Genomic DNA, 24,369 nt, shown 5'->3' with positions numbered 1-24,369 from the left:
GGCACAGAACACAGTCCGTTCATTTATGACTTTGGCGTACTGAGTCCTGATATTGGACTCTGCAGCAAATACTCAAGATACCATGATATCCAGAATACTACCTACTTTTCCCCCCTATTTTCCTGCGTTTAGATTCCAAGTCAAACTCTCTTCTTTAAATCGGTCAATGCAGTCTACGGACTACCTAGTATGTAGCCTAGTAATAGATCATACCTACTCCGTACTCAGTCCCCTGCCTAGAGGGTTGTCTGTTCTGCCCATGAATAGATACGCATTGTTAGGGCGCCAAAACCCCCCAGAATCACAGTAAGAGAAGCCCAACTCTCTTTCACCCCACCTCTGTGCGTCCGTCTTCTCTTTTAGTCTCATATTTTCCCCAAGGGAGTATCTCATCTTTTTTGATAACTAGCTGCCTGCAAATATCATCGTCATCGTCGTCATTGTCGGTCAAGTTATGTGTTTTTCGTCGCATATAATAATAACGATAGCACGTGCCTGAGGGGAATCATCATTATCTCTTCAGCTTCAACTTCATCATCATCGTCATCCCTCCGTCCTCTATCAGTCTTCCTCTTTGATTCTGATTGACAGAAATACGGGCCCAAAGTCTTAGATCCTTCGATGATCTCTTGACGTTCTCCTATAGTTTCCTGTCCCAGGTACATTTTCCATACTAGAGACATACTACCCCCGAGAATGTGAAACAACCGCAAGACCAACCACTGATGCTTGCGCCACAAGGCTGATTCGCAAGGTGCACTCCAACTCCAGCTCCAACTCCAAATCCGACTCCCTGGGTCTTGTCTCGTCCACTCCTGATCGCTGCGGATGATATCCTCTTTTGGCCCTCCTTCTCTGCCGGACCCCCGTTGGTTATCACCTCTGCGCTCGTTGATCCCTCCCTAGTCCACCTTCACCGCCCCTCTCTTCTTGCCCATACATACTACGGCGGCGCTTCTCTATCGACCACCCCTCCGCCCGCGCGCTCGGTCGCTTGTCCCTGTTTCCGCGGCCACCTTCATCGCTAAGCCTCTGGGTCCAAATCTGTATCTATTCTGGGATCACGTTGCACAAACGTGATGACTTCACAGGAGATGTTCCCCGAGTTGGGGCAGTCTCCTGCACCTGGCGTTAAAAGCCGCGGTGTCAGCCCCTCCCCCCATCATCATCAGCAGCAGCAGCCGCAGCAGCAACAGCAACAGCATCAACAACATCAAGGACAATTTACTGGATCAGTCACTGGCTTGGATCTCGATTCGTCGATCGCTGCAGCTAGTTCCTTCTCCAATTCGTCCTTTGATCCCAATAGCAACAACATTGACCCTTGCGCCGAATCGTATGGTTATACTGCCGCTGGCTATCTCTCAGGCACTCCTGCATCACAGACCGACCAGAACTACGCGAATAGTCTTCAGATACAGCAATCATACGACACCGGTCTGGTTCCTCAGTTCAATGAGTCACACGGCTTGTCGATACAGCAGCAGTCGCAACAACAACACCAGCAGCCCCCCATCGATGATAACTTCTCCAACCTCTTGAACTCCAATACCGCCGATTACGACTTTAACACCGTCTACCAGAATCACAGTCCCAGTAGTAATACTGCTCCCGAGTACGACTCCTCCCTTCTGCTTGACCCTCAAGTCCACCAGCAGGCGCATCCGACCCAGATACCCTCCTCCCATTCCTCGACTTCTCCACAGATCTCCCCTCTCGAGCAACAGCAGCACTCCTCACCGGGTCCGATGTCACCCCAAGGCCCGACTACCGTGGCTTACTATACCCCTCAGCATTCCCGTCATGCATCCTTAGACCCCGCCACGGCGGCCTTCCTCACCAGTAACGCGCAGCCTGACTGGCAGGCTGTCATGGGCAATAGTGCCGCTTTCCAGGGCCATCGACGAGCTCCATCCGAGGTTTCTGAAATTTCGTCCGCCGCTCCTTCTCCGTACCTCTCACAACATGAGTCTTTTGATGGCGTAGACAACAATCCCTCTCCCCTTCTGGCACCCCAAAACGATCCCAGCTTGTACGATAATGCTCTTGGGATCGAGAACTTCACTTTGTCCGAGCAGCAGCAGCATCAAGGGTTCAGCCCGGCGCACAGTCCGTACATCTCTCCGCGGCTGATGCCCCAACACGGACAGAAAATGATCCCCAATGTGCCATATCTCTCTGGCCCCGCTCCGAACACGCAGTATCAGACATCTCCGAATGATATGTATGGCAATGGCCCGGAGGGCATGATGAATATGCTGCAGGGGCCTCATCCAACTGTGGACCTCGGCCAAGCCTCTCAAATGGCTCCGCCGTCGATCAACGTGGAATTCGCACCTCCGTCGCGGATCCCCAGTTTTGGACCTTCAAAACCGGCCACCAGCCTCGATTCCTTGAGTCCTCCACCTTCGTCGACACGTAAGTCCCCCTTGCATTGGATTCTCGTTTGTCACCAGGGAACTAAATCAAAATTGTAGGCTCTCGCGGGCGTAGCAAGTCTGATCCATATGCCCATCCTAGCACCACTCGGTTGCGCTCCTCGTCGACTTCAAGCAGCCTGGAGCCCCTTGCCCCTTCTACTCCTCGGTCACTTTCTCCATTCGGCTCTTTAGGACGTCAACAGCAGAGCAATCCGAGCTCACGCGATCCGTCACCGTCTAAATCCAACCGACGTCTGTCGACATCGTCGATCGATAGCCGCAATTACATTCTGGGCCTTGCGGATCCCCAACGGCCAGGGGCTAGCCCCAATGATTCAAAGCGTGTCCAGAAACATCCCGCAACGTTTCAGTGCACCTTGTGTCCGAAGCGCTTCACTCGGGCATACAATTTGCGGTCACATCTCCGAACCCACACGGACGAGCGGCCGTTTGTTTGCACTGTATGTGGCAAAGCCTTCGCTCGACAGCACGATCGTAAACGGCATGAAGGGCTGCACTCGGGCGAGAAGAAGTTCGTTTGTCAAGGAGAACTCTCCCGCGGCGGACAGTGGGGTTGCGGTCGCCGATTCGCTCGGGCGGACGCTCTGGGGCGTCATTTCCGTTCGGAAGCGGGGCGGGTCTGTATCAAACCGCTGCTGGATGAGGAGTCGCAAGAGCGTGAGCGTTCACTCGTGGACCAGCAGCAACATCATTTACAGCCACTTCCGCAACAAGTGATGATACCAATGGATAACCCACATGCTGGTAATTTTGTGCTGCCTGCTGCGCTGCTGGCTCAATATCCGGCTCTCCAGACCCTGCAGTGGGACCAGATCGCCGCAACGGCGGATGATCCCAGCGACATAGGGGGCCGTAGCAGCTTCGACGCCAGCTCCGGCAACGAGTTCGGCTTCGAGGATGACGATTCGGGGATCAGCAGCGTGTCCGGTATCAATGCTGGGTACTCTGCTCCCGGTAATTTCTATTGAGTCAACCATGAGCGTCAGATACCAGGTGTCTCCATGGGAGGTACCAATTATATCGACGCTGACTGGGAAGGTTGATTACATGGTTTCTGCGCAGTCTGTCTGCTGTCTTCCCCGTTCTCAGGTTCATCTTGAGATAGACTTCGCATTCAATCTCCGAATTTCAGACCCTGCGTCGCACAAACACAAGGAAGTGATTTGAGTTGAAACTATATAGATGGATTTTGGCGTTGTGATAAAAGGGTTGGATCTCAAGGTTAACCAAATACCGGCGGGTATACCTTCGTTTATACCTTATTTTCGCTTCTTTCCTTTTTTGATTCCCTTTTTTGATCTTCTTCTGCCTTACTTTATTCCCCATTTGGTCTTATATTCTCCTTCAGCCCCCTTAGGCTGTCTACCCTCAAGGGGTCCACGGACCTCCTGTTACGTCTTTATAACGACTTTTGAAACTCATACCCATGGATTTTCCACTTGTTCGTGTCGAGCTGTCTATTTATTGGCTCTTGTCAGGATACTCTGAACTACCTTAAGAATGGACTCAGTCTTCGATTGATTGGGCTGAATGTCGGGTTAGACGATCATAGACTGAATTAGAGCTCGTCATCGAGCCGAGAGTATGAACTATGACAACAATCTATACCGATTTCGGCGTCTAAGCTTAAGCTTATACAACAGTACGAGGGGAAATAAAAGAAATTGTCGAGTAAGGTATACACAAAACAGACAATCCCGAATGGAGGCTATACCTCGACCTTGGTCTAGCAATTCATCGGCGGCGCATCTCGACCAACTTCCCAACCTCTTCGATCCATTTCTGAGAAAACTCCTCCTCGGTGAACCGCAGGGCGGACTTACGGGCGCGCCGGCGCATCGCAACTTTCTCCTCCGCCGGCAGGGCCAGGGCGGCCTCGAATGACGCGGCGAACTCGTCCTCGGTTGAGGCGCGGAAGCCCGTCGCCCCGTCGCCGAGGTCGATGACAATGTCCTCGCGCGGGCCGCCGGAGTCGTGGACGACGCTGATCAGGCCTGCGGCCTGGTACTCGACGACGCAGATGCCAAAGTGCTCGTTCCACATGGCGTTGACGCCGACTGAGGCGGAGCGCAGATGCGACAGGATGGTGGGCCAGCTCGCGTCGCAGATGAAGGTGGTATGGTCGCGGATGCGGAGCTCGTGGGCCAGCAGGCGGAGGTTATAAATGTGGGTTTCGTCCGGGCTGGAGTGACGGACGGAGCCGATGAGGACCAGTTTGGGCTGGGGGAGAGCGGCCGAGGCGGGGTTCTTCTTGCGTTCGTTGAGGAACCGGGCGAACGAGCGCAGGACCAGCGGGTGGTTTTTCTCGGGCCGGAATTGAGCGATATACAGGATGACGGGTTCCCGGCTGCGCTCCGAGTCCTCATCGACAGTGATGGTCGACTCGATCTCGGACACTGCCGTGGGCGGGAAGATGACGGTGGGCTCTTTGAAGGTCCTGCGCGTCCGTGCGGGGCCCCAGATGGTCCGGATATGGGCCGATGTCCAGGAAGAGTTGCACATGACGACGTCAACATGGCCTCCAACCCAACCGTAGAGACGGGCAAATGCCAGCCAGTACTTGCGCTTGACCTGGCCCTTGAACCCCTTGCCCGCACCCGCATTGACCCCTTTTAGGCCGGTGCTGTCATCCAGGGATTGAAGCATGTCGGTCGAGATGGTAGGATAGTGGACGTATGCACCTGTAGGGACAGAGGGGAACAGCATCTTGCAGAACGCAAGGGTGAATGCGTAGCCCATGGTGTCGATGAACACATCCGGGACGAGCAGGTTGAAGGCGTCATAGGCAACCACCAGAGACCCCAGAGACTGTCCCAGAAGCGTCATGTACGGATACATGCTGCTCAGGACATATTTACGTGTAGTCAAATAGAGCAGAACAACAGTGGGCGCATGAAGTTGAATATTGAAGCGGTTCTGCAGGGGTTGGTCCGTGAGTCAGCGAGTCCTTCGTACACAGACCGGCTAGACTCACCTCTACCCTCTCCAGCATGGCCGTCTTGTTGACCTCGTGGTCACCAGTATATATAGCGCAGATTGCCTTGGGCCATCGCCGTTGCGTGGCTCTTACAGCTTCCCAAAGAACACGTTCTCCTCCTCCGCCAGCGTTACTAAGTCAACAAGGATTGATCAGCCAATGTTGGTCCCTGGTGTAGCTTCTGAGATTCCTCCTACCAGAAAGGGTGGAAGAATCCAACAATACCCTCCCAGTCTGCATCTTCTGGACCTTTGTTGCCGCTATTCCCGCCTTTCTTACTGGGGCCAGCTGTCCCGGAGCTGGAACTCGAGCTATCAACCTTCTCCCAGTCCTCATCCTCTCCCCTTGGAAACGACTTGGACCGCTTTACCAGCTGTTCCTCCTCATCCGCTCGAACTCTCGAGACCAGAAACTCCCTGCGAGACCGCGTTCTCTTTTGAATAACCCATCCGACACCACGGAGCACGAAGCGGAGAACCCCCAAGGGGAGCTGGGGGAGGAGGACGCAGGTCGCAAGGAGGGCGAGAAGTGTGAGGAATGTCTTTAACAGAAACAGCATCATGATCAACTCGAAACAAGAGACATAGTCGATGGGGGTTTTCTTGTAGATCGGGGTGTCGAGGACAGAAAATAATGAATGGGTGGGATGTCCGGCTGACGACTGCCGACTGATGATATTCGGCTCAAAATAGCAGCTGGATTATTTGGCAGTTCCCTATCGATAGCAGCTGGCGATAACAACACCTGACGATAACACCTGATGATAACAACAGACCGTGTATGTACTGTATGTAATATTCTGTCCTGTTCGGTTTGATACTATACTGTCAGGTATTGTAGAAAACGCCACGTGATATACTGGAGCTTCTGGAGCATCACTTTGTGTTTTTGCTGAGCTTGGGGAGATCAGCAGCACCGCACATGCACTGCTCCATTATAAGTGTATATTATTCTCGTCTCATTCTCTTTCCTCGGAATAAATATTTATTTTCTGTCTCTCGTTTCAACTTTGTTCTAATTCCATCTTCCAGCAATTGAGCTGTCTGTAACTATGAGACCGCTTCGTCCTTCGCTCCGTTCGCCGCATACTTCCGGTAAACGGGTAGCCCAGCAGATACGGCATTTCCACTCCACGAGGCCATCTCCTTTTATTAATGAAGTCCTGGACGTTTCGTCGAGCTTCATCCATGCTGTTCATTCGATCAGTGGCCTCCCATGGGCCTTGTCAATCCCATTGACCGCCTTAATCGTCCGAACCACCGTTGCGATGCCGCTGCAGATGTACACCAGAATTCAAGCACGCAAGGAGCGAGACCTAACTCCACTACTTCATTCATGGAGGAAACATTTTCAAGCGCAAATCAAAAAGCGTGTTGATGCCGAGAATGACAACCCAATCGTCCCAAGAGAGGCAATACGAGAGTTGGCGACAAAGGTCAAGGCGAAGCGGAAGGAACTGCACGAGCGATGGAACGTGCCCCGATTCTGGAAACCTGTCAGCTTCCTGCAGATACCGATATGGATCTCAGTTATGGAGAGCCTCCGAGCCATGTCTGGGAACAACAAGGGCCTTGTACCGTACCTCCTCTCCATGGTTGAACCGTCCTCCGCAGAGCCAAGCACCACGGTCCACCTGGCGGTCGAACCGTCGCTGGCCACTGAAGGAGCTCTCTGGTTCCCCGACCTCTTGGCTGGAGACTCGACAGGCATTCTTCCAGCTGCACTCACTCTGTCAATCATACTCAACATTCGTGCTGGATGGAAGGCTCCCTCTCTTTCTGGCATGGCTGACTTACCGCGGATCGAGATTGCAAAGAACCTGACTGTGCGTGGTATCAGAGTGCTGGTCCAAGCACTTGCCTTGAATATTGGCGTCTCATCCTATCTGTACGAGATGCCTTCTGCGCTCATGATCTACTGGATAAGCAGTACAAACATTGCTACTTTGCAAACTTTCTTGCTGGAGAGGTACATGTTGTCAAAGCCACTCCTTGAGCCCTGGAGACAAATTCATATTGGCTATCCTCAACTAGGTGAAAAGACGTCTTCGCTGAAAAAATGATCAAGATCGCTTGTCACGGGAGCGCAGATGGCCAACCAGCTATGATGAACGAAATGGAGAACACAGATGAAACCAAGCATGCAAGAACATGATCACCAGTGATAGGCGGAAGAAGAGCCAAGGCAGAGACAGCCTCTCAGGGCCACACGAGTCAAAATGGCTCTCCGCTCGTGCTGATGCCGCTTTAGCGAGGCTCAGGTATGTGGCGCTTGCATCCGATGACCAGGCTCAAGACACGCTCTACTCAGGCGGCGGAGCTCCGTGCAAGTTGCTGTACGTGCCGCTTGTGTAGTCAAAGAACCGATAGTTTGGAATTTGGCGAGGAACCCCAGTTGCTCGTCGAGTGCGAGCCCAGCCCTGGCCCCATTCCTGTTCCACTGGATCGCACGCTCTGCTGTCAAGCTCTTGAGGGCTCCTGTCGTCCACAGTAAAAAGTGGGGCAGGGTCATCTCTGAGGCCAGATAGCCATTTAAGAATGATTTCCTCCCGCGTCATTGGACCTTCAGTTGCAGCAGATTCGACTAGGACCCCACCTCTTTCTTCGGATACAGTGTCAGTTTCCACTGGGACTTGAACATTGGCGTTCTCAGTCGCTGGGTTGACTGCGACCGGAATGTGGCATCCCTTATCCTCCTTTTCAGTGACATCCTCGTGAAGTTCAATTCCAAGTCCATGGTTGTTGAGATCTTGGTCATTTTCGCTATCAGCTCTAGCGTCGTTTTTGGCTGGAGATTGTGCGTTCTCAGACTTATCCTCTGGGGACGCAAGAGCAAGATGCTCGATTCCAGCGTTGTATGTGACCCAAAAGTTGAGGAACTCATCCTCCTCCCATCTGAGATCTTCCATGTCTGTACTGCTCTTTAACAGAAATGTACCCCGGATCAGCTGGGAACTCGGAACTCTATTAGCCAGGCTCAATGACTTACAAGGTTGAACGGTTGAACGCTGCTCTGACTTCGAATGGCAAAGACGCAGCCTTGCAGGAACGATCTTATGGGAATTGTCAACGGGCAAGATCATAGACCAGGACAATTAGTCATGAGACGAGACACGACTGGGCACCTACAAGTTTTCGAGCTAGCTGCAGTATGTGAGCAATTCCAAAACAAGGAGCTTTCAACTTGCTTCTTCCAAAAAGCACTGTCAGCTGGACGAGGTGTCTGGAAGAGAGAGACTCCGAGGTTGAGAAAGAAGAGGGATAGGGATCAGGACATAAATAGGAAGGGTGTGAGAGAAGTGCGGCAAAAGTTCAGGAAGCAATAGTCACTGTGCTTAGAGAAACTTGCTCGCCCCTGTCCCAAAAGGGTCGTGATTGACGCCGTCTGAGACGACACCATCCTCTATATGATGTCGTTGCATAGTGGTATAGTGATCTCTCTCTCCCTTCTATCTACTAGAAGTGGAAGTCTAAATTCACTATACTTACATGCCTAACCCCCTTGAGAACCTTGGCCATCTCTAAGATCAATCTGCATACATTAATAGTAGATGCCTAACAGCCTTACATCCAACTGAATACTTTAAAGAGAGGTTCCTTTAGCAAAGGTGTCAAGGCCAGCACCTTAAACATAGTCCTTAAATCTCTCTTTCTAAGTAAAGATGGAGGATACCTTGACTGCCTTTGATCTATAACTCACTGAGGTGTTTCAGGGCATGACTCATCACGTGGCTTCACTGCTCTCCAGATCCACGTGGGTCCACGTGACTCATAGTAATGGCCTCGCTGCCACCCTCAGATGCATTCACTAGTGAATTTTTCTTTGAATATCATTTTTCAGCTATTAATTCAATTTTTCTGGATTTCTCTATTTATATTCTCTCTAATATTCCCCTATACATGGATCCCTCTGTTATTTCCTCATTAGCGAAATGGAATCCCCTGTGCTTTTGGACTTATAATATTCTGATCCAAGGCACATGGAGCAGGGTACTCGAAGAGCAGAATCGTATCCTTAAGGTTGCAAATCTACCATGCTGAACAATTTATGAGTATTGCCGCTGCAGTAGTATCATCAACGCCAGACCCAAGAACCACGCCAGCATATGCACTGGGAAATAATTCAGTCCAACCAAAGAGAGCCAGTTGAGAGTTTCATCCGATGGTATCCTCCCCAGAAACAGACAGTAGAAAGTGAAGGCCATGTAGAAGAAAACGGCGTCCCTGCGCCAGAGGAAAATGTAAATTGAATGCTATTGGTTCGACAAGATATCGATGCTATCATAGCTTGGCCTTCTGGTTTTCCTCCGACGCGCTGGCTTCCTGGTTGACGGTGATGGTGCGGTTGTCAGGGCCGTCGCCGAAGAAGATGACCTCGACGGTAATGTCGTCGCTGGCAACTTGTGAGTTCATTTTCAAAGACGGGGACGATAGAGCAAAGTGCAAGGGATAAAGGAGTATTGCTTACCGGTATCTGCGGGAGTACGGACTAGGGAGTGTGAGCAAAGCGCAAACCATGTCCCGGTCCTTGCCACCCATCGCGTTGCGCACGAGATGAGTTGCCGCGTTCTTGTCTTCTACGACAAAACGACTGGCAACGCCCGAAATGTCGTACTGTTGCTGACGGATCGGACGGCGCTGGCCTTCGGTAGTCGTCTCCTTGGGTGCCTCTACGGGCAGATGCTTGTCGTCCATGCCGAACCAGCTCTGCAGCCATGCCTTATTGGTTCCGTTGTTGCCAGCCCGCTGCTGGTCAACCCATTGGCCCACAAGGCCAACGACTTCTTCATTGCTCAGCATTTCCCAGAGGCCGTCCGTAGCCATGACGACAAAGTCACCCTTACTAGGCTCAATCTTCGTGGTCGTGATGACAGGTTCCGCGGTAACATAAGGAGGAGTCTTCAACAGGGGGTGAGGGGTCCTTCCGAAAAACTGCTTCTTGATTTTTTCCTGCGTCTCCTTGCTCCACTTGTAGAATGCATCTCCAAAGGAACGGCTAGGCTCCAGTTGTCCGAGAATTCGTCCGTTACGCACAACATTCGGTTCGCCGGGGTGCTCCTCCCGCAGACGCTTCATCTCTGAAGGGGTACCGCCAGTCTGGTCCTCAGAAAGTGGTGTTGCCGTCCATTTTCCGGTAGGTCCACGGCGGCCAAGAACAGCTCTAGAGTCACCAGCACAGGCGACCTTGAGGTCTTTGGACTGCGAGTCATAGAATGCAAGCAGGGCACAGGATCCAGAGAGTGCGGGGGCAAGCAGCTCGGCAGCGGCTCGGCGGGAGTTGGATTTGAGGACCTTATCGACACTACTATGCACAATATCGTTATCAAGGCGGACAAAGGCTTGCTTGATTGCCGCGTCAACGGCTTCGGATGATGGGCTAATAAGCGACGGGTTGGTAGCTGCAGCCTTGTAGGTCGTGTTCAACTCCCGGGCCACGTATGAGATCAGAACATTGCGCAGTTTGGCTGAGGTTGTCCATCCCCTAGCCCAGAAGTTAGAATTCGCAGGTATGGGTTGTTAAGAAGCAGGCTTACGAATGACCATCAAATACAGCCCAGAACATCCAATCACTAGTCGACCCGCCTTCGTTCGCCGCAGCTACAGAGGAAGGCACTTCGACAATCTTCTCGGCATGATCATCCTCGATTGGCGAGTTGCTCGGAACCTGGACAACATCGTATCGCACGACACCTTTGCCCCGGTTCACCATAAAAGACTGCTCATTTCTCCTCAACTTCTGTGTCGCCTGTTCAGGTGTCAACATCTCTAGAATTCGGCGGTCGGAATCGTCTGTCTGCTTGTAAAGAGGCTGGTCTCCAGATAGTGTTGCCGTGTAGAACTGATCATTGTCCACGAGGATCGCACGTCTGGTAGATTCCGCGGATTCTTCAGCGTGCGCTCCTGAAGATGCGTCTGTAGCTATCGACCGTGTCTGCGATGGGGACGTCACAGAGGTCTGCGGAGAGTTGCTACCCTGATAAGCGTACCAAGCGCCAGATGCGACAACCGTCGATATCACCGCAAGAGAAAAATTTCGGAGATGCATCGATGACTGCAAAGTCGCTGGAATGAAGGAGGGATGTCGTCCACGGGAGGAGAGCCGGAGACCTAGAGGCTGATTATGGGAGAACGACACAGCGCACGGTTTCCTAGCGCCGACCTTCCATACTGGTACACGACGAGCAGTACGGAAAGTCTGGAGGGCCAGGCGACGCATTGAATTGCTGTAATGTTCAGACAATCGAAGAACCGTAGAATCCAGCGAGGCTGGTACGGAAAAGCAGAGTGGTGTTGTTCGCCCTGATTGTTGATCTTCAAAGAAACATGGAGAGCGGTCCCAGGCATCAAGGCATTTTGGGAGATGATAACGTCATGTGATAGATAGCGTATCGTATGGTAATATTGAACTAACTCGGTAAGGTACCGTACAGTAATCCACAGGGTCCCGCACTAAGCCCAAGCGGGCTGTGTCGTCATGTCTACGGTCTTCCTCATTCTCCAAATATCTGCCAGAAATTGATCATTTTGAGAATTGATCGCCATCAACCATTTCAAGGTTGAATATCACTGACATACAGTCTCGTCGTCCTCCGCAACTCGATCCTGGATGTCCTCCCGAGCGATTCGCAAGCTGCAGAAGCTTCGCGAACAAGAATTGCAACAAGCCCACCTACAAGCGGAGCAAGACAACGATGAGTTGGATGAGTACGAGCCGGTAATCCGGCCCTCAAGGCCGAAGCTGAATGCTTTTGATCTTCTCAATGCTGGTGGCGATGAGGATGAGGAACGCGAGTCTGATCACGATATCGAAGAGACGGTGACTCACCCGCCGGAAGATGTCCCTGCTCCCGCAAAATCCGCCGATTCTAGTAAGAAGAAGAAAAAGAAGAACAAGAAGAAGAAGGCGGTGGCAAAGCTTACGGCCACAGGAGGAGCTGCCGGTGCCAAGTCAGACGATGAGCTGGACGAGATCGATAGAGCTCTGAAGGAACTAGCTGTTGAATCCAAGGGTACTGACAATCACAAGGCTGCAGCTGTGTCCCTTGAGGATGTCCGCGGCGCATCGTTCCCCAGGACACCAGAGGAGCTGCTTTCGATTGAACCTAAATTTCTCAACGCCATGAACGAGATGCGAAGGTTGTTTGGGAATGTCGTATTGGAGAATTTCGACGAAGAATCTGGGACGGGTCGCAGGAGAGATAGAAATAGGGAAACGGTTGATCTTGGTCGCGCTTTGACTGGTAGGTACAGTCCTGCCAGCAAAGGTCTAAGTCTAGCAGGGACTACGCAGCGGCGGAATGTTCTCATGCAGGGAAAAGACGAGTGGCCACGCGCTCCCAGTGGTGGTTTGGGAATGGAGCTGGTAGAAAACCTACCCAGTGGAGCTACGAAATACCAGATTGTCCACAACTCTGCGTATACAGACGTGCAAAGACAATTTGATATGTGCGTCGAGTCCATGGATCCGCAACGAATGATACACCTCTTGCAATATAACCCGTACCACATCTCTACTCTCCTTCAAGTGTCCGAGATAGCAAAACATCAGGGCGATCATGCCGTTTCCGCCGATCTTCTCGAGCGAGCCCTGTTCAATATCGGGCGCTCGGCTCACTCGTCGTTCGGCAATCGCTTAAAGGAAGGTCAAGCAAAGCTCGACTTTGTCCACATGGCAAATCGTGAGTTGTGGCTTGTGGGTTGGAGGTACATTGCGAATCTGGGGATGAAAGGAACGTGGAGAACAGCATACGAATGGGCTAAGCTACTGCTGAGCCTGAATGATGACGACCCATATTGCATCAGGCTTCTGATCGACAATCTGGCGCTCCGGGGCAGAGAATACTCGCACTTTGTCGATTTGTGCACACAGACTAGACTGAGTGAGGACTGGGCGCTGTTGCCCAATATACAATGCTCACTCTCACTGGCATATCTTCGGTTGAATAAACCAAAGGAATGCCGCGAGCAGCTGCGCCGCGCGATGTCGAGATATCCATGGGTATTCTGTAAGCTTGCGCAGGAGTTGGATATTCAACCCATGCCCAAGCGCATATGGGGCAAGATGCCTCCGACGGACGCCCACGAGTTGCTCACTGAACTCTATATTGCCAGAGCCAAGGACCTCTGGAATACCCCTGAAGCGGTCTCTCTGATTGTGGAAATCGCCGACACCCTTCCAGAGGAAGAAGAGCCCATCGAGCCTCCGGAAGTCACTCTAGACATTGCACGCCATGTCGTTCTCTCGGATATCCCCCGCGTGACCACACATTTGCCCGGACGCTTTGTTTCGGGGCGAATCTCGGCATCTGATCCTCTCCCGCCTTACGACTCCGAGGCTCATCGCCAGCAATCGGACCCAACGCCGTCCTACTTGGCGCAGATGCCAGAAATAGGCCGACCACAATGGCTTCGCGATCTGCTAGACCAGCTGAACAACGGAGCGCTTCATTTTCCTCGATTCCGCGGGGGCGACAATGAAGAGATCCGCGACGATGTCTTATCCGATAACGATCGGGAAGAAGCCGGTGGCGAGCGCCGACATCCTATGGCCGACCAGGGAGCATCACTAGAGCAGTGGCTTTTGGGAGATGGTATGCAGAGCTTACAAGCCTTTTTGAATCAGTACGGGGTCGATCGTGGTAACTGGGGTGATGTGGTCGACTACTCTCCCTTGACGGAGTATCTGGACGGCCTGGATGCTTTGCAGCCGGACGAGGCACGACACGAGTTGCTTCATGGGCGAATTAGGGAGACCATGGGTGATATGGTTGTTGATATGCTCGAGAATGAGCTTGAGCTTCAGCAGTATGACGATGAGGACGATGTCTGATCATAGTTTCTGGTCTCGGTCAACTTGGTTGTATATACCCTGTATAGCAATAAAAGTCGGTCGGCTTCTCCCGACCTGCAATATACTGATCAACAATCTTTCAAAGCAAGGTAGCTATAATGTTGTAGTACGCAGTCATTCTGCGGATATGTTCAGCGGGATATTTACTTTCGCTGCGATAGGACTCAGCACTACATATATATGCCCCACGCTTTGGCTACACAAAACATGCAAATATGAACCACAGTAGCGCAGCCTCCAAATATACACTCTTGAGATCAGAGAGGCATAGCATCACATCACAGAATCACTTCGATTTCCAGAGTGGTACAAGAATGCCTTACTGTCAGGCAGCCAATCCCAGTGCTCGCTTAGTCACAATCTCTTATCGGGGTGCGATCACCAAACAGAATCTAGGAGCGAGGTACTAAGAGCTGCTATTAATATAGAGTCGAATCAAGGAAAATCTTCATTTCTCGCTTTGAAAACTCTTCTTGTTTGAGATATCCGAAAGCCTCAGAAGCTGGATGTACTTTGGCTAGTGACTAGACTCGTTTCGATTCGAGAGGGCGTCGATTGGCACTCAAAACTTTTTCGAGCTTAATCTGTGTCATTGATTGCTCCTTCGCTCGCTTTCTTTTTCTGCACGCAGGGCTCGGGTCGCAGAATCGCAATGTCCCTCTTACTGGCCCGGGGAGATATGCCTGCGGGAAATTCTGTCCCGATAACACCGCGTGAAGCTGCCTCTGGTCTTCTGGGTTCTATCTCCTTGACCTGTTGGATTTTCTTACTGGTATGGCTCACACAGGCCTGGATATCGCGATCAACCGTTCATATGAGACAAACAAGAGTCCAATGCTGATCGCAGCCCCGTGCAGGTTCCTCAACTCATTGAAAACTACTGTAATGGCAATGCGGAAGCCATCTCGCTCCTCTTCCTCTTCGTCTGGTTCATTGGCGACATCACCAACCTAATCGGAGGCGCTTGGGCCGGTCTCGTCCCCGTCATTGTGGCCATTGCGGTCTATTTCTGTATTGCGGATGGTGTGCTCATCGCACAATGTCTCTACTACAAAACCCGCAATGCTCGTCGCGAGGGCCTGCTCCGTCGTCGGCGCTCCTCCACCGTCACCCCCGACCCGACGACCCCTTTACTGGGCCGCCGATTCAGCGATACACTAGAACGGGGTCCGGCTTCGCGACGCCGATCTATGGCGTCGCAGCGTAGCGGACGGGGCGGTCACGGCCACCCTGACGACGCCCTAGCCAATATCGTCGAGAACGAGGTTGGCCGGAGTGCTTGGATGAAGAACTTCAGCAGTGTCCTGGCAATTTGCGTCATCGGGATGGCCGGTTGGACGGTCGCCTGGCAGACGGGGGTCTGGAAACCAGCTCCGAAGGAGCGTGATGGGGGCGTGGACATGGCAGCTGGCGCGCAAGTGCTGGGATATATCAGTGCCGTTTGTTACCTGGGGTGAGTGTGCTTTCTGACGGAGACGGAACTGGACTGACAGTAAGCTACTAGTGCGCGACTTCCTCAAATCTACAAGAACTATAGCGACAAGTCATGCGAAGGTACGTGCCTTGAACTTCAAGACCATTCACATAAGAAAGACATTTTTTACTGATATTTTCATAAGGACTTTCATTGCTTTTCTTCATCCTCTCTTTGATGGGTAATCTTACCTATGGCGCTGGCGTAAGTAGTAGGCTACTCATCATGCCTCACCTCCGGTCTAACCATTCGCAGATTCTCTGCCATTCAACGGAAAAGAATTACGTCGTGACAAACCTACCCTGGCTAATTGGCTCTTTGGGCACCATGGTAGAGGACGTGGTCATTTTCGTACAATTTCGCCTGTACGCAGAGCAGAGTCCTCAGCTCACGACTGCAGTGTCGTGATATCTCGCTCTTCGCTGCAGGATATGCCTTTATGGCTCAGCAGCGGTTGATGTACTACCCCAAGTATGCTTTGCTTTTATACCTTGTCATTTCCTTCCTATATTCCGACAAAAGTTCTATTGTTTCTTTCTTTTTCCTTCCAGGGGCGACGGAGTATGTTCTGCAGATTTGGCACGGCGTTGGTGGTTCGGTTGACTGCAAGATTGCTACAACGGGGTATATTAAGAACTTATACGTTGTATACTGCGAGAGGCGACATGAGGATATAGGGATTTACAAGGTGTATACAATTGGGGACAATTGCAGCAGAAGGAATCCTGTGTTCATGGTCGCATGACAGACATAGCATGAGAACTGGGCAACTATGCTAGAAATTCTAGCAACAAGCAAATGGCAAAAACTTTTTCTCAGAACCTATTATGATTCTAACCGAGGGCGGCCACAACGATCTCGCCCTCGGCAGATATGGATATGCCAATTCTCCCTTCACTTGACGGCCCGAAATCCTAGCGTCATCCGCACCGGTACCTCTGTCACGACGGAACCCATCATGCAAGCAAAGCGCCCAGTCCCACAAGATGTCCTTGTCCGTTTGATTCTTCTTTTTTTCCCTTTTTGGTCTTCGTGCAGTCGCGTTGTATCGGGTACAAGAGATTCGAGTAGTGTAAGGAGATAGGAGAGAAACGAGGAAAAAAAGAAAAAATAACGTCGAACGGATTAGGACGTTTAGTCGAACAGACCGAAGCCCATGTCCTCGTCGGACTCCTCCTTCTCTGTACGAACGATCAGCGTCCCTGTTCGCGAAGCCTCGTCTCAAAAGTTTCGAGTCTTTACCTTCTTCCTTCTTCTCCTCAGCAGCAGCCTCGGCGGGAGCGGCACCACCGGCAGCAGCACCGCCAACGGCAGCAGGGGCAGCAGCACCGCCGGAGCCGACGTTGGTCAGGAGGTCCTTGATGTCCTTGCCCTCAAGAGCCTGATAAAAAAGAAGTCACAACGTAAGCGTTTGTCCAGATCGCGGGCCCAGTTTCGTTCAATTGTCACATAAGATTGTTGCGAAAAGGTGGTGCAGTATTTACCTTGGCGAAGAGGGAAGTCCAGATGGGCTCAACATCGGCGACCTTAGCAGCACCGAGGAGGGTCTGGATCTTGTCGGCCTATAGTCGAAGAAAAACCATGAATCAGCCCAGTTCCATGTTTGCCTTGCAGTTTCGTTGCCGTTTCTGAATTCTCCTCCTCTTTCCATGCAATCCATCCAAAGTTGTTTGCCGATTTCCATGCCGCAGATTTTCGAGAAATTCATGGACCAATACGTACGGTGATCTCGACGCCATCATCGGCGAGGATGAGGGCGGCGTAGGAGCAAGCGAGCTCGGCAGTAGACATGGTGGTCGACGGGTTGGACTTGACTGGAGTCTCGAGAGGGATGGGGATAGGAGGAGAGAGGAAGAGGAAGACGGAGGCTTTTTTTCTACTGTCTTGTCGATGGGGATGGTCGGGCTGGCACTTGTTCCCAGAGCGGAAGTTGTGTGTTTGGTGCAAAAGCCCTCGCTTAGGGCTGTCCCGATCGGGATTAGTCCCAACCATTTCCCGTGATTTTGGACTAGGCCCAACAGGGAAAGGATGATGCCATCATAGTAACACCCCTCCTAGTAGCTAGAGGGGTTATCGGAGGTCTTTACTCGTCTCTTCTCCACACGGCCGACTCTTCTTTGAACTTGGTGCATAATTTTCGGATTCTGTGCCACTAGCCGACCTTCTGATATCGATTCGATATTTTCATCTCATTTTCTCTCTGCTATTGGCATCATGGACTCCCCCGCCGTCCCTGTCCCTTTCGACCCGCAGGAGCAGCCGATCCTGGAGCGTCTTCTCCGCACCAGAGATGCACTCTTGCTGCTAAAACAAGACAAGTCGTCCTATATCAAATCTCGCGATGTGCTCCCGCTATACGAAGAAGTGATCTCCGAGGTGGAAAAGCTCAACGCTGTGCGGAGGGAACAAGACCGCCGGCTGATACACAACCGACGTTAGCATCTGAGTGGGCCTTGCGCGTGATATAGTCGGTCTGGCGAAAGATGGGCTAACGATTGAGATCTTTTATCGATTCTTTCTAGTCGACTACGTACTCGACGACTGCTTTCAATTGATATCGTTACTGTTCTTGACCGTGGGAAGGAATAATGAGGCTCCCGCAGTGTATGTTTACTGACTTACTTGAAAATCGTTCTGTCTCTGTGTTGGCTAACGTTATCTGACGATAGATACTCGCTTGCAACAACAATCAAGGTATAGCGGTCCCTTTTGAGCTGTCTCCGCCATACATTCTGTTTCCTGACCTGATCGATTAGCGCCTGCTTGACCACCTCGAAGAGGCTGGCTTTTACAGCTCAAAAGATCTCAGCTCGATCACCAAGACCCTGACCAACATGAAGGAGACGGTCGAGCGTGGTCGAGACGCATATTCCCCAGCTTTGATGACGCTCTTGGAAAGTCGACTTGAACAGTGTCAATTGAAGTTGGATAAGTTGCGGAGCGGGCTTGAAGCCATGAACCCTGAGCTAGCACCCACCCATGAGACTCTTGTTTCAGTCTTGCGGTCGACAGCGGCAGCCAATACTCGATCAAAGGTAGTCCCTGAAATTTGGCGTGTCTTTTGAAGGGAGTGAGCGAATAAGCTAATGGTGCGTGGTTTCTAGTTCTCCGCAACGGAAGTGCTCAATCTTCGGAAGCAGTTGACGAAAATCCAAGACACAATGAAGGACGGTAACTTCGTTGGAGCAGATGGTAAGCCGCTAGAAGGGCAAGAGGGGGTCAAACAACTACTGGACCGGTGCTGGCGTTGGACCGAGATTGTGCTGGAACGGTCAGCCCTCCCATTCCTCTGTCTAGGCTCTCGCCATAGCGGGTAGTGACCAAGTGACTGACTGTTTGTTTGACAGAGAGGGGAAGATTGACGAGCGCTTCCGCGACCAGTACGAACGACTGCTTGAGATTCGTAACCAGCTGGATCGACTCTCCGTAACTCAGGCCTGGTCTCTTCGGGAGACCGACCTTTTCGGATATCAGCGGAAACTCGACCGTATTGATGAAGCTCGGGTCGATGGAAATTTCGTGGATGCTCTAGGGCAGCCGGCAGATATCCATGCGCAGCGTGTAAGGATTTAGCACCCGGAAAGTCAGGACGGGGCTTGTTACTGATTGTTGGCAGACATTACTATACCTCATTCGGAGGAGCTACGCCTATATCTACGCCCTTCTGATCTCTTCGGAACCCGTATCTGAGGCCTTGCTGCCAGTCTACAATCAGTTGCAGACCTTGCGACGATGTCTCCTGGAAGTCAAAGAGTCCGGAGGTGTCTCGAATTCTCGAGAATTGTACCCATACAGTATGAAGGTAAGTAACCCCCAGCTTCCCAGCAAGAAACAGAAGCTGACATCGTACAGCTCAACTCCATTGACAACATGCGAGTTGACGGCAAATTCTACGTGGGAAACGACATTCCCGAAGGACAGGGCAGCGTCAATGCGCTGCTGGCAGAATGCTATGATATCGTATGGGAGCTGCGGGCGGCTGTACCTGAAGAGGAAGAGAGAACCAGCGCTTAATTCTCTGCTGCGTATTTTCTTTTTATGTTGTACCCTTCATTCATGTACCAACCGTTGAAATTTGGAGGTTCTCTCTTCAATGTTTGCGATTTTTCTCCTAATATTTCAGTTCGGGCGTTTGTCTGGGCGCTTTTGGGATGATATGACTCTTTAACAGAAAGTGATCTTTCACCATTGTGCAATCTTGATTAAGGTAGATGACATGGGTTCTATTTATGAATCTTTTCTTCAAAAACCTAATAACTACTCCGTACCTACTTACCTTTCCTAGGTAATTATAAACACCAGCTGCGTAATTATCTGGATAATCCCTTATCCATGGTTTGCTGTCCTAACGTAACGTATTGTAAGATCTACAGCAGCCCCGGCATCGGCGTAGTCCTGGCCAATCAGGTTGCAGCCAAATAAGTAAGCCAAAAAGCAGCAGAAAAAAAGGGCATTAAATGTTGCCATCGACCGAGCGTCGTCTTCTTTCTCCGCAATCCCACTTTTCCACAGGGCGTCAAGATGGTGAGGCAGCTTGTCTGGCAGCGGGCTACCGCCTCTCGCAGGGTAGGTTTTCCTTGTGCTTTGTCAATGGCTTCTGGATGCAATGATTACGCCAGAGACAATTGTTTTTTTTCTCTATTGTGACTAACTCCACTGCCCCATAGCTGGCCCCGAAATGCCTCCCCCCGCAACAATTGCTCGCACGACGTGGCCTAGCCACTGAGGCCTCTGCCGCACGCATGCCGCCTTACCCTAAGATTGTGCGGAATCTCGAGCAGGTTCGGAAGGTGTTGGGATCCTCGCGGGCCCTCACTCTGGCGGAGAAGATCCTCTACGCCCATCTGGACAATGCGGAGGAGTCCCTGTTGACAGGCACTAACAATGGAAAAGACATTCGGGGCAAGGCCAACTTGAAGTTGAAGCCGGACCGGGTGGCGATGCAGGATGCGTCGGCCCAGATGGCGTTGTTGCAGTTCATGTCCTGTGGCCTGCCGTCGACCGCAGTGCCCGCCAGTATTCACTGCGACCACATGATCGTGGGTGAGCGTGGCGCGGACACTGATCTGCCTGCCTCTATCCAGGGTAACCGGGAAGTGTTTGACTTCCTTGAGAGCGCCGCTAAGCGCTACGGTATCGAGTTTTGGCCCCCCGGTGCGGGTATCATCCACCAGAGTGTGCTGGAGAACTATGCCGCTCCTGGTCTGATGATGCTGGGTACGGACAGCCACACGCCTAACGCGGGAGGTTTGGGTGCTATTGCTATCGGTGTCGGTGGTGCAGATGCAGTGGATGCATTGGTGGATGCTCCCTGGGAATTGAAGGCACCTCGCATTCTTGGTGTTCGTCTTGAGGGTAAGCTGAGCGGCTGGGCCTCTCCCAAGGATATCATTCTGCACCTGGCTGGCAAGCTCACCGTCCGCGGTGGTACCGGCTATGTGATAGAGTATCATGGACCCGGTGTCGAGACGCTCAGCTGCACCGGTATGGCTACCTGTTGCAACATGGGGGCGGAGGTCGGAGCCACCACCTCGGTCTTCCCCTTCTCCCCCAGCATGGTTCCTTACCTGCAGGCGACGCACCGAGGCCATGTGGCCGAGGCGGCGGCCGAGATTGCTGCATCGGGGCCCAAGAACCTTTTGCGGGCCGACGATGGTGCAGAGTACGACCAGGTGATCACTATTGACTTGTCGACGCTGGAACCTCACGTCAACGGACCCTTCACTCCGGATTTGTCCGTGCGTCTGTCGGACTTCGCCAACACCGTCCGCGAGAACAAGTGGCCCGAGACTCTTGGTGCTGGATTGATCGGTAGTTGCACCAACAGTTCCTACGAGGATATGACTCGCGCAGAGGACCTGGTCAAGCAGGCGTCGGCGGCTGGCCTGAAGCCCAAGGCGGACTTCTTCATCACGCCTGGCAGTGAGCAGATTCGGGCCACTCTGGACCGGGATCAGACCCTGTCTTCTTTCTCCGAGGCCGGCGGCACCGTTTTGGCCAACGCCTGCGGACCCTGCATCGGGCAGTGGAAGCGAACTGATGGTGTCGCCAAGGGTGAGGACAATGCAATCTTCACCTCCTACAACCGTAACTTCCCCGGACGCAATGATGGCAACCGACGCACTATGAACTTCCTGGCGTCACCGGAGATTGTAACCGCCCTTGCCTACTCTGGCAGCACCACCTTCAACCCCATGACCGACACTCTGAAGACCCCGAGCGGTGAAGAATTCAAGTTCCGTCCTCCCCAAGGCTTTGATCTCCCCAGTGCTGGGTTCGCTGACGGCAACCCTGCCTTCCAGCCCAGCGCTGGTGTCCCTGACGCCTCCGTGGAGGTCGTTGTTTCCCCCACCTCTGACCGTCTCGCTCTGCTGGAGCCATTCGCAGCCTTTCCTGCAGGCGAACTGTCCGGCTTGAAGGTCCTGTACAAGGTCAAGGGTCAGTGCACAACCGACACCATCTCCGCGGCCGGTCCGTGGTTGAAGTACAAGGGTCACCTGCCCAACATCTCCGCCAACACTCTGATCGGGGCGGTCAACGCTGCCACGGGTGAGACGAACGTTGCGTACGACGACGCTGGCAACAAGCACTCGATTCCTGACCTGGCAGCTCGGTGGAAGGCCGATGGCATTGAATGGCTGGTCGTGGCTGAGGACAACTATGGCGAGGGTAGCGCGCGTGAACACGCGGCGCTGCAGCCGCGGTACCTGGGCGGCCGGATCATCGTGGCCAAAAGCTTCGCGCGCATCCACGAGACCAACCTAAAGAAGCAGGGTGTAGTCCCCCTGACGTTCGCCGACAAGGCCGACTACGACCGCATCGACGCATGCGACCAGGTCGACACTGTCGGACTGTACGAGACACTGCAGTCCGGCGGTCAGGGATCAATCCAGCTGCAGGTCACCAAGAAGAACGGCGAGAAGCTGACGATTCCAGTCAATCACACTCTGAGCAAGGACCAGTGTGGCTTCATCCTGGCGGGAAGTGCCTTGAACTTGTTGGCCAAGCGGGCACAACAGTGATTTATATACCGGCGATAGTTGGACCAAAAAGAAGTTGTATACATCTCTGGGTATTGGAGGCGTTCGCGTGTATGTACGTTCTGTCTGTTATAAGATATCCAATTGAACAGTTTGAATTCGATTTTGCGCCATGATGCATGATGCAATCTCACGGTGGACAATATTTGCTTGAGCCCAGAAATCAAGGAATCTCCCCAGCCCCACGTCTGACCTTCAGCCTGCAACTGTATTAACTTTCTGTTCATCACCGATTATACATACTTCAACACTGATTGTACAGAGTTCTCCCCTTCCAAAATCCTGTCCCTATTCGAAATGCCAGAAACACTCCGTCCGGCCTTTGCCGACCGGCCGCGTCCTCTGCTCTCATACGGAATCCCCTTCCCCGCCGCCGCCGCCCACCATGTCGTCGGCACTTTTGGAGCCTCAAAAATCTACATCATCTGCTCGGCCTCGCTGGCCCGCAACACAGACGCTTTGGACCGGCTGACAGCGGCGCTAGGACCGGAAAAGGTTGTAGGCCGCCGGATCGGCATGCAGAGCCATACCCTATGGTCTGAAGTCCTGGAAATCGTGCACGATGCACGCCGAGTTGAGGCCGATCTGCTCTTGACGTTGGGCGCGGGCAGTCTGACCGACGGGGCCAAGGTGGTCGCATTGGTATTCCCTCTGGCACAATCAGTATGAAGTAAAGTAGTTAACGAGCGCAGGCTCTTGCAAACAACGTCCAGACGGCATCCGACCTGGCCACTCTAGCCACGGGCCCCGACCAACGCGCCGACATCCACGCACCCACCATCCCCATCATCTCCATCCCCACCTCGCTCTCCGCAGGCGAGTACTCCAACTTCGCTGGCGCAACGGACGACACCACCCGCCGCAAGCACTCTTTCCAGGCGCCGACGCGCGGGCCCCAGCTCGTCATCCTCGACCCGGACCTCGCAACCACCACCCCGCCCGCCATCTGGCTGAGCACAGGCATCCGCGCCGTAGACCACTGCGTCGAGACGCTGTGCGCCACGACGGGCACCACCACATCGACAGACGCGCACGCCATGCACGCGCTGGAGCTGCTCGTCCCGGGCCTGCTGCGGTGCAGGCATGACCGTGCCGACCGCGACGCGCGCCTGCAGTGCCAGCTGGGCGCCGTGAACGCCATGGCGGCGTTGACGGGCGGGTCGGTCGAGCTGGGCGCCAGCCACGGGATAGGCCATCAGCTGGGCCCGCTGGGGGTCGGGCACGGCGAGACGAGCTGTATCCTGCTCCCGGCTGTGTGCAAGTTCAACGCGAAGCACGGCGCCAATCGCGAGCAGCAGGAGCGGGTGCGGCAGTTTCTTGTGCGGAACGCCGAGGTGGCGCGCGTGCTGCGCGATCGGGGCGTCGATGCCGAGTCGGCGGATCTGGGGGATGTCTTGGATGCGGTCATTCGGGAGTTGGAGATGCCGCGATCGTTGAAGGAGGTCGGGGTGGGCCGGGGTGCGCTGGACGAGCTGGCGGCCAACAGTCTGCATGATCGCTGGTGCAGGACTAATCCCGTGCCGTTGACGGCGAAGGGACAAGTGCTGGAGATCTTGGAGATGGTCGTGGAGTGATTTGTGGCTATTA

General features: G+C 53.0%; 11 protein-coding genes across 11 annotated transcripts; 7 read left to right on the top strand and 4 right to left on the bottom strand.

The window, feature by feature from the left end:
• Positions 1–1,079: 1,079 nt before the first annotated feature.
• crzA (putative C2H2 transcription factor Crz1) lies at positions 1,080–3,409 on the top strand (the record flags this gene model as incomplete). The annotated part of the gene is made up of 2 exons (XM_043269819.1): positions 1,080–2,418; positions 2,478–3,409. The coding sequence occupies 2 exons, from the start codon at positions 1,080–1,082 to the stop codon at positions 3,407–3,409; spliced, it is 2,271 nt and encodes a 756-aa protein (XP_043125754.1).
• Positions 3,410–4,175: 766 nt separating this feature from the next.
• Aspvir_006623 (alpha-1,2-mannosyltransferase ALG11) lies at positions 4,176–5,980 on the bottom strand (the record flags this gene model as incomplete). Its single annotated transcript, XM_043269818.1, has 3 exons — positions 4,176–5,357; positions 5,416–5,551; positions 5,616–5,980. 3 exons carry the CDS (start codon positions 5,978–5,980, stop codon positions 4,176–4,178), a joined length of 1,683 nt encoding a protein of 560 aa, XP_043125753.1.
• Positions 5,981–6,469: 489 nt separating this feature from the next.
• On the top strand, positions 6,470–7,480 carry Aspvir_006622 (putative mitochondrial export translocase Oxa2; the record flags this gene model as incomplete). Its single annotated transcript, XM_043269817.1, has 1 exon — positions 6,470–7,480. One exon carries the CDS (start codon positions 6,470–6,472, stop codon positions 7,478–7,480), a length of 1,011 nt encoding a protein of 336 aa, XP_043125752.1.
• Positions 7,481–7,720: 240 nt separating this feature from the next.
• On the bottom strand, positions 7,721–8,326 carry Aspvir_006621 (uncharacterized protein; the record flags this gene model as incomplete). Its single annotated transcript, XM_043269816.1, has 1 exon — positions 7,721–8,326. One exon carries the CDS (start codon positions 8,324–8,326, stop codon positions 7,721–7,723), a length of 606 nt encoding a protein of 201 aa, XP_043125751.1.
• Positions 8,327–9,698: 1,372 nt separating this feature from the next.
• ptcF (type 2C protein phosphatase ptcF) lies at positions 9,699–11,634 on the bottom strand (the record flags this gene model as incomplete). Its single annotated transcript, XM_043269815.1, has 3 exons — positions 9,699–9,810; positions 9,886–10,899; positions 10,952–11,634. The coding sequence occupies 3 exons, from the start codon at positions 11,632–11,634 to the stop codon at positions 9,699–9,701; spliced, it is 1,809 nt and encodes a 602-aa protein (XP_043125750.1).
• Positions 11,635–12,024: 390 nt separating this feature from the next.
• Aspvir_006619 (transcriptional repressor TCF25 family protein) lies at positions 12,025–14,247 on the top strand (the record flags this gene model as incomplete). Its single annotated transcript, XM_043269814.1, has 1 exon — positions 12,025–14,247. The coding sequence occupies one exon, from the start codon at positions 12,025–12,027 to the stop codon at positions 14,245–14,247; it is 2,223 nt and encodes a 740-aa protein (XP_043125749.1).
• Positions 14,248–14,920: 673 nt separating this feature from the next.
• Positions 14,921–16,150, top strand: Aspvir_006618 (PQ-loop repeat-containing protein; the record flags this gene model as incomplete). The annotated part of the gene is made up of 5 exons (XM_043269813.1): positions 14,921–15,040; positions 15,126–15,721; positions 15,773–15,822; positions 15,888–15,946; positions 15,998–16,150. 5 exons carry the CDS (start codon positions 14,921–14,923, stop codon positions 16,148–16,150), a joined length of 978 nt encoding a protein of 325 aa, XP_043125748.1.
• A 726-nt stretch (positions 16,151–16,876) lies between these two features.
• Positions 16,877–17,533, bottom strand: rpp1 (ribosomal protein P1; the record flags this gene model as incomplete). The annotated part of the gene is made up of 4 exons (XM_043269812.1): positions 16,877–16,923; positions 16,985–17,123; positions 17,227–17,304; positions 17,465–17,533. 4 exons carry the CDS (start codon positions 17,531–17,533, stop codon positions 16,877–16,879), a joined length of 333 nt encoding a protein of 110 aa, XP_043125747.1.
• Positions 17,534–17,956: 423 nt separating this feature from the next.
• On the top strand, positions 17,957–19,756 carry Aspvir_006616 (uncharacterized protein; the record flags this gene model as incomplete). Its single annotated transcript, XM_043269811.1, has 8 exons — positions 17,957–18,176; positions 18,265–18,346; positions 18,412–18,436; positions 18,499–18,777; positions 18,847–19,013; positions 19,090–19,303; positions 19,359–19,544; positions 19,595–19,756. The coding sequence occupies 8 exons, from the start codon at positions 17,957–17,959 to the stop codon at positions 19,754–19,756; spliced, it is 1,335 nt and encodes a 444-aa protein (XP_043125746.1).
• A 507-nt stretch (positions 19,757–20,263) lies between these two features.
• Positions 20,264–22,764, top strand: Aspvir_006615 (aconitate hydratase ACO2; the record flags this gene model as incomplete). The annotated part of the gene is made up of 2 exons (XM_043269810.1): positions 20,264–20,308; positions 20,410–22,764. 2 exons carry the CDS (start codon positions 20,264–20,266, stop codon positions 22,762–22,764), a joined length of 2,400 nt encoding a protein of 799 aa, XP_043125745.1.
• Positions 22,765–23,079: 315 nt separating this feature from the next.
• On the top strand, positions 23,080–24,356 carry Aspvir_006614 (iron-containing alcohol dehydrogenase; the record flags this gene model as incomplete). The annotated part of the gene is made up of 2 exons (XM_043269809.1): positions 23,080–23,424; positions 23,475–24,356. 2 exons carry the CDS (start codon positions 23,080–23,082, stop codon positions 24,354–24,356), a joined length of 1,227 nt encoding a protein of 408 aa, XP_043125744.1.
• Positions 24,357–24,369: the final 13 nt, after the last annotated feature.

This window comes from Aspergillus viridinutans (genome assembly GCF_018404265.1).
Source record: "Aspergillus viridinutans IFM 47045 DNA, scaffold_4, whole genome shotgun sequence".
Classification (NCBI taxonomy): domain Eukaryota; kingdom Fungi; phylum Ascomycota; class Eurotiomycetes; order Eurotiales; family Aspergillaceae; genus Aspergillus; species Aspergillus viridinutans.
This window is presented reverse-complemented; position numbering and strand designations above follow the sequence as displayed.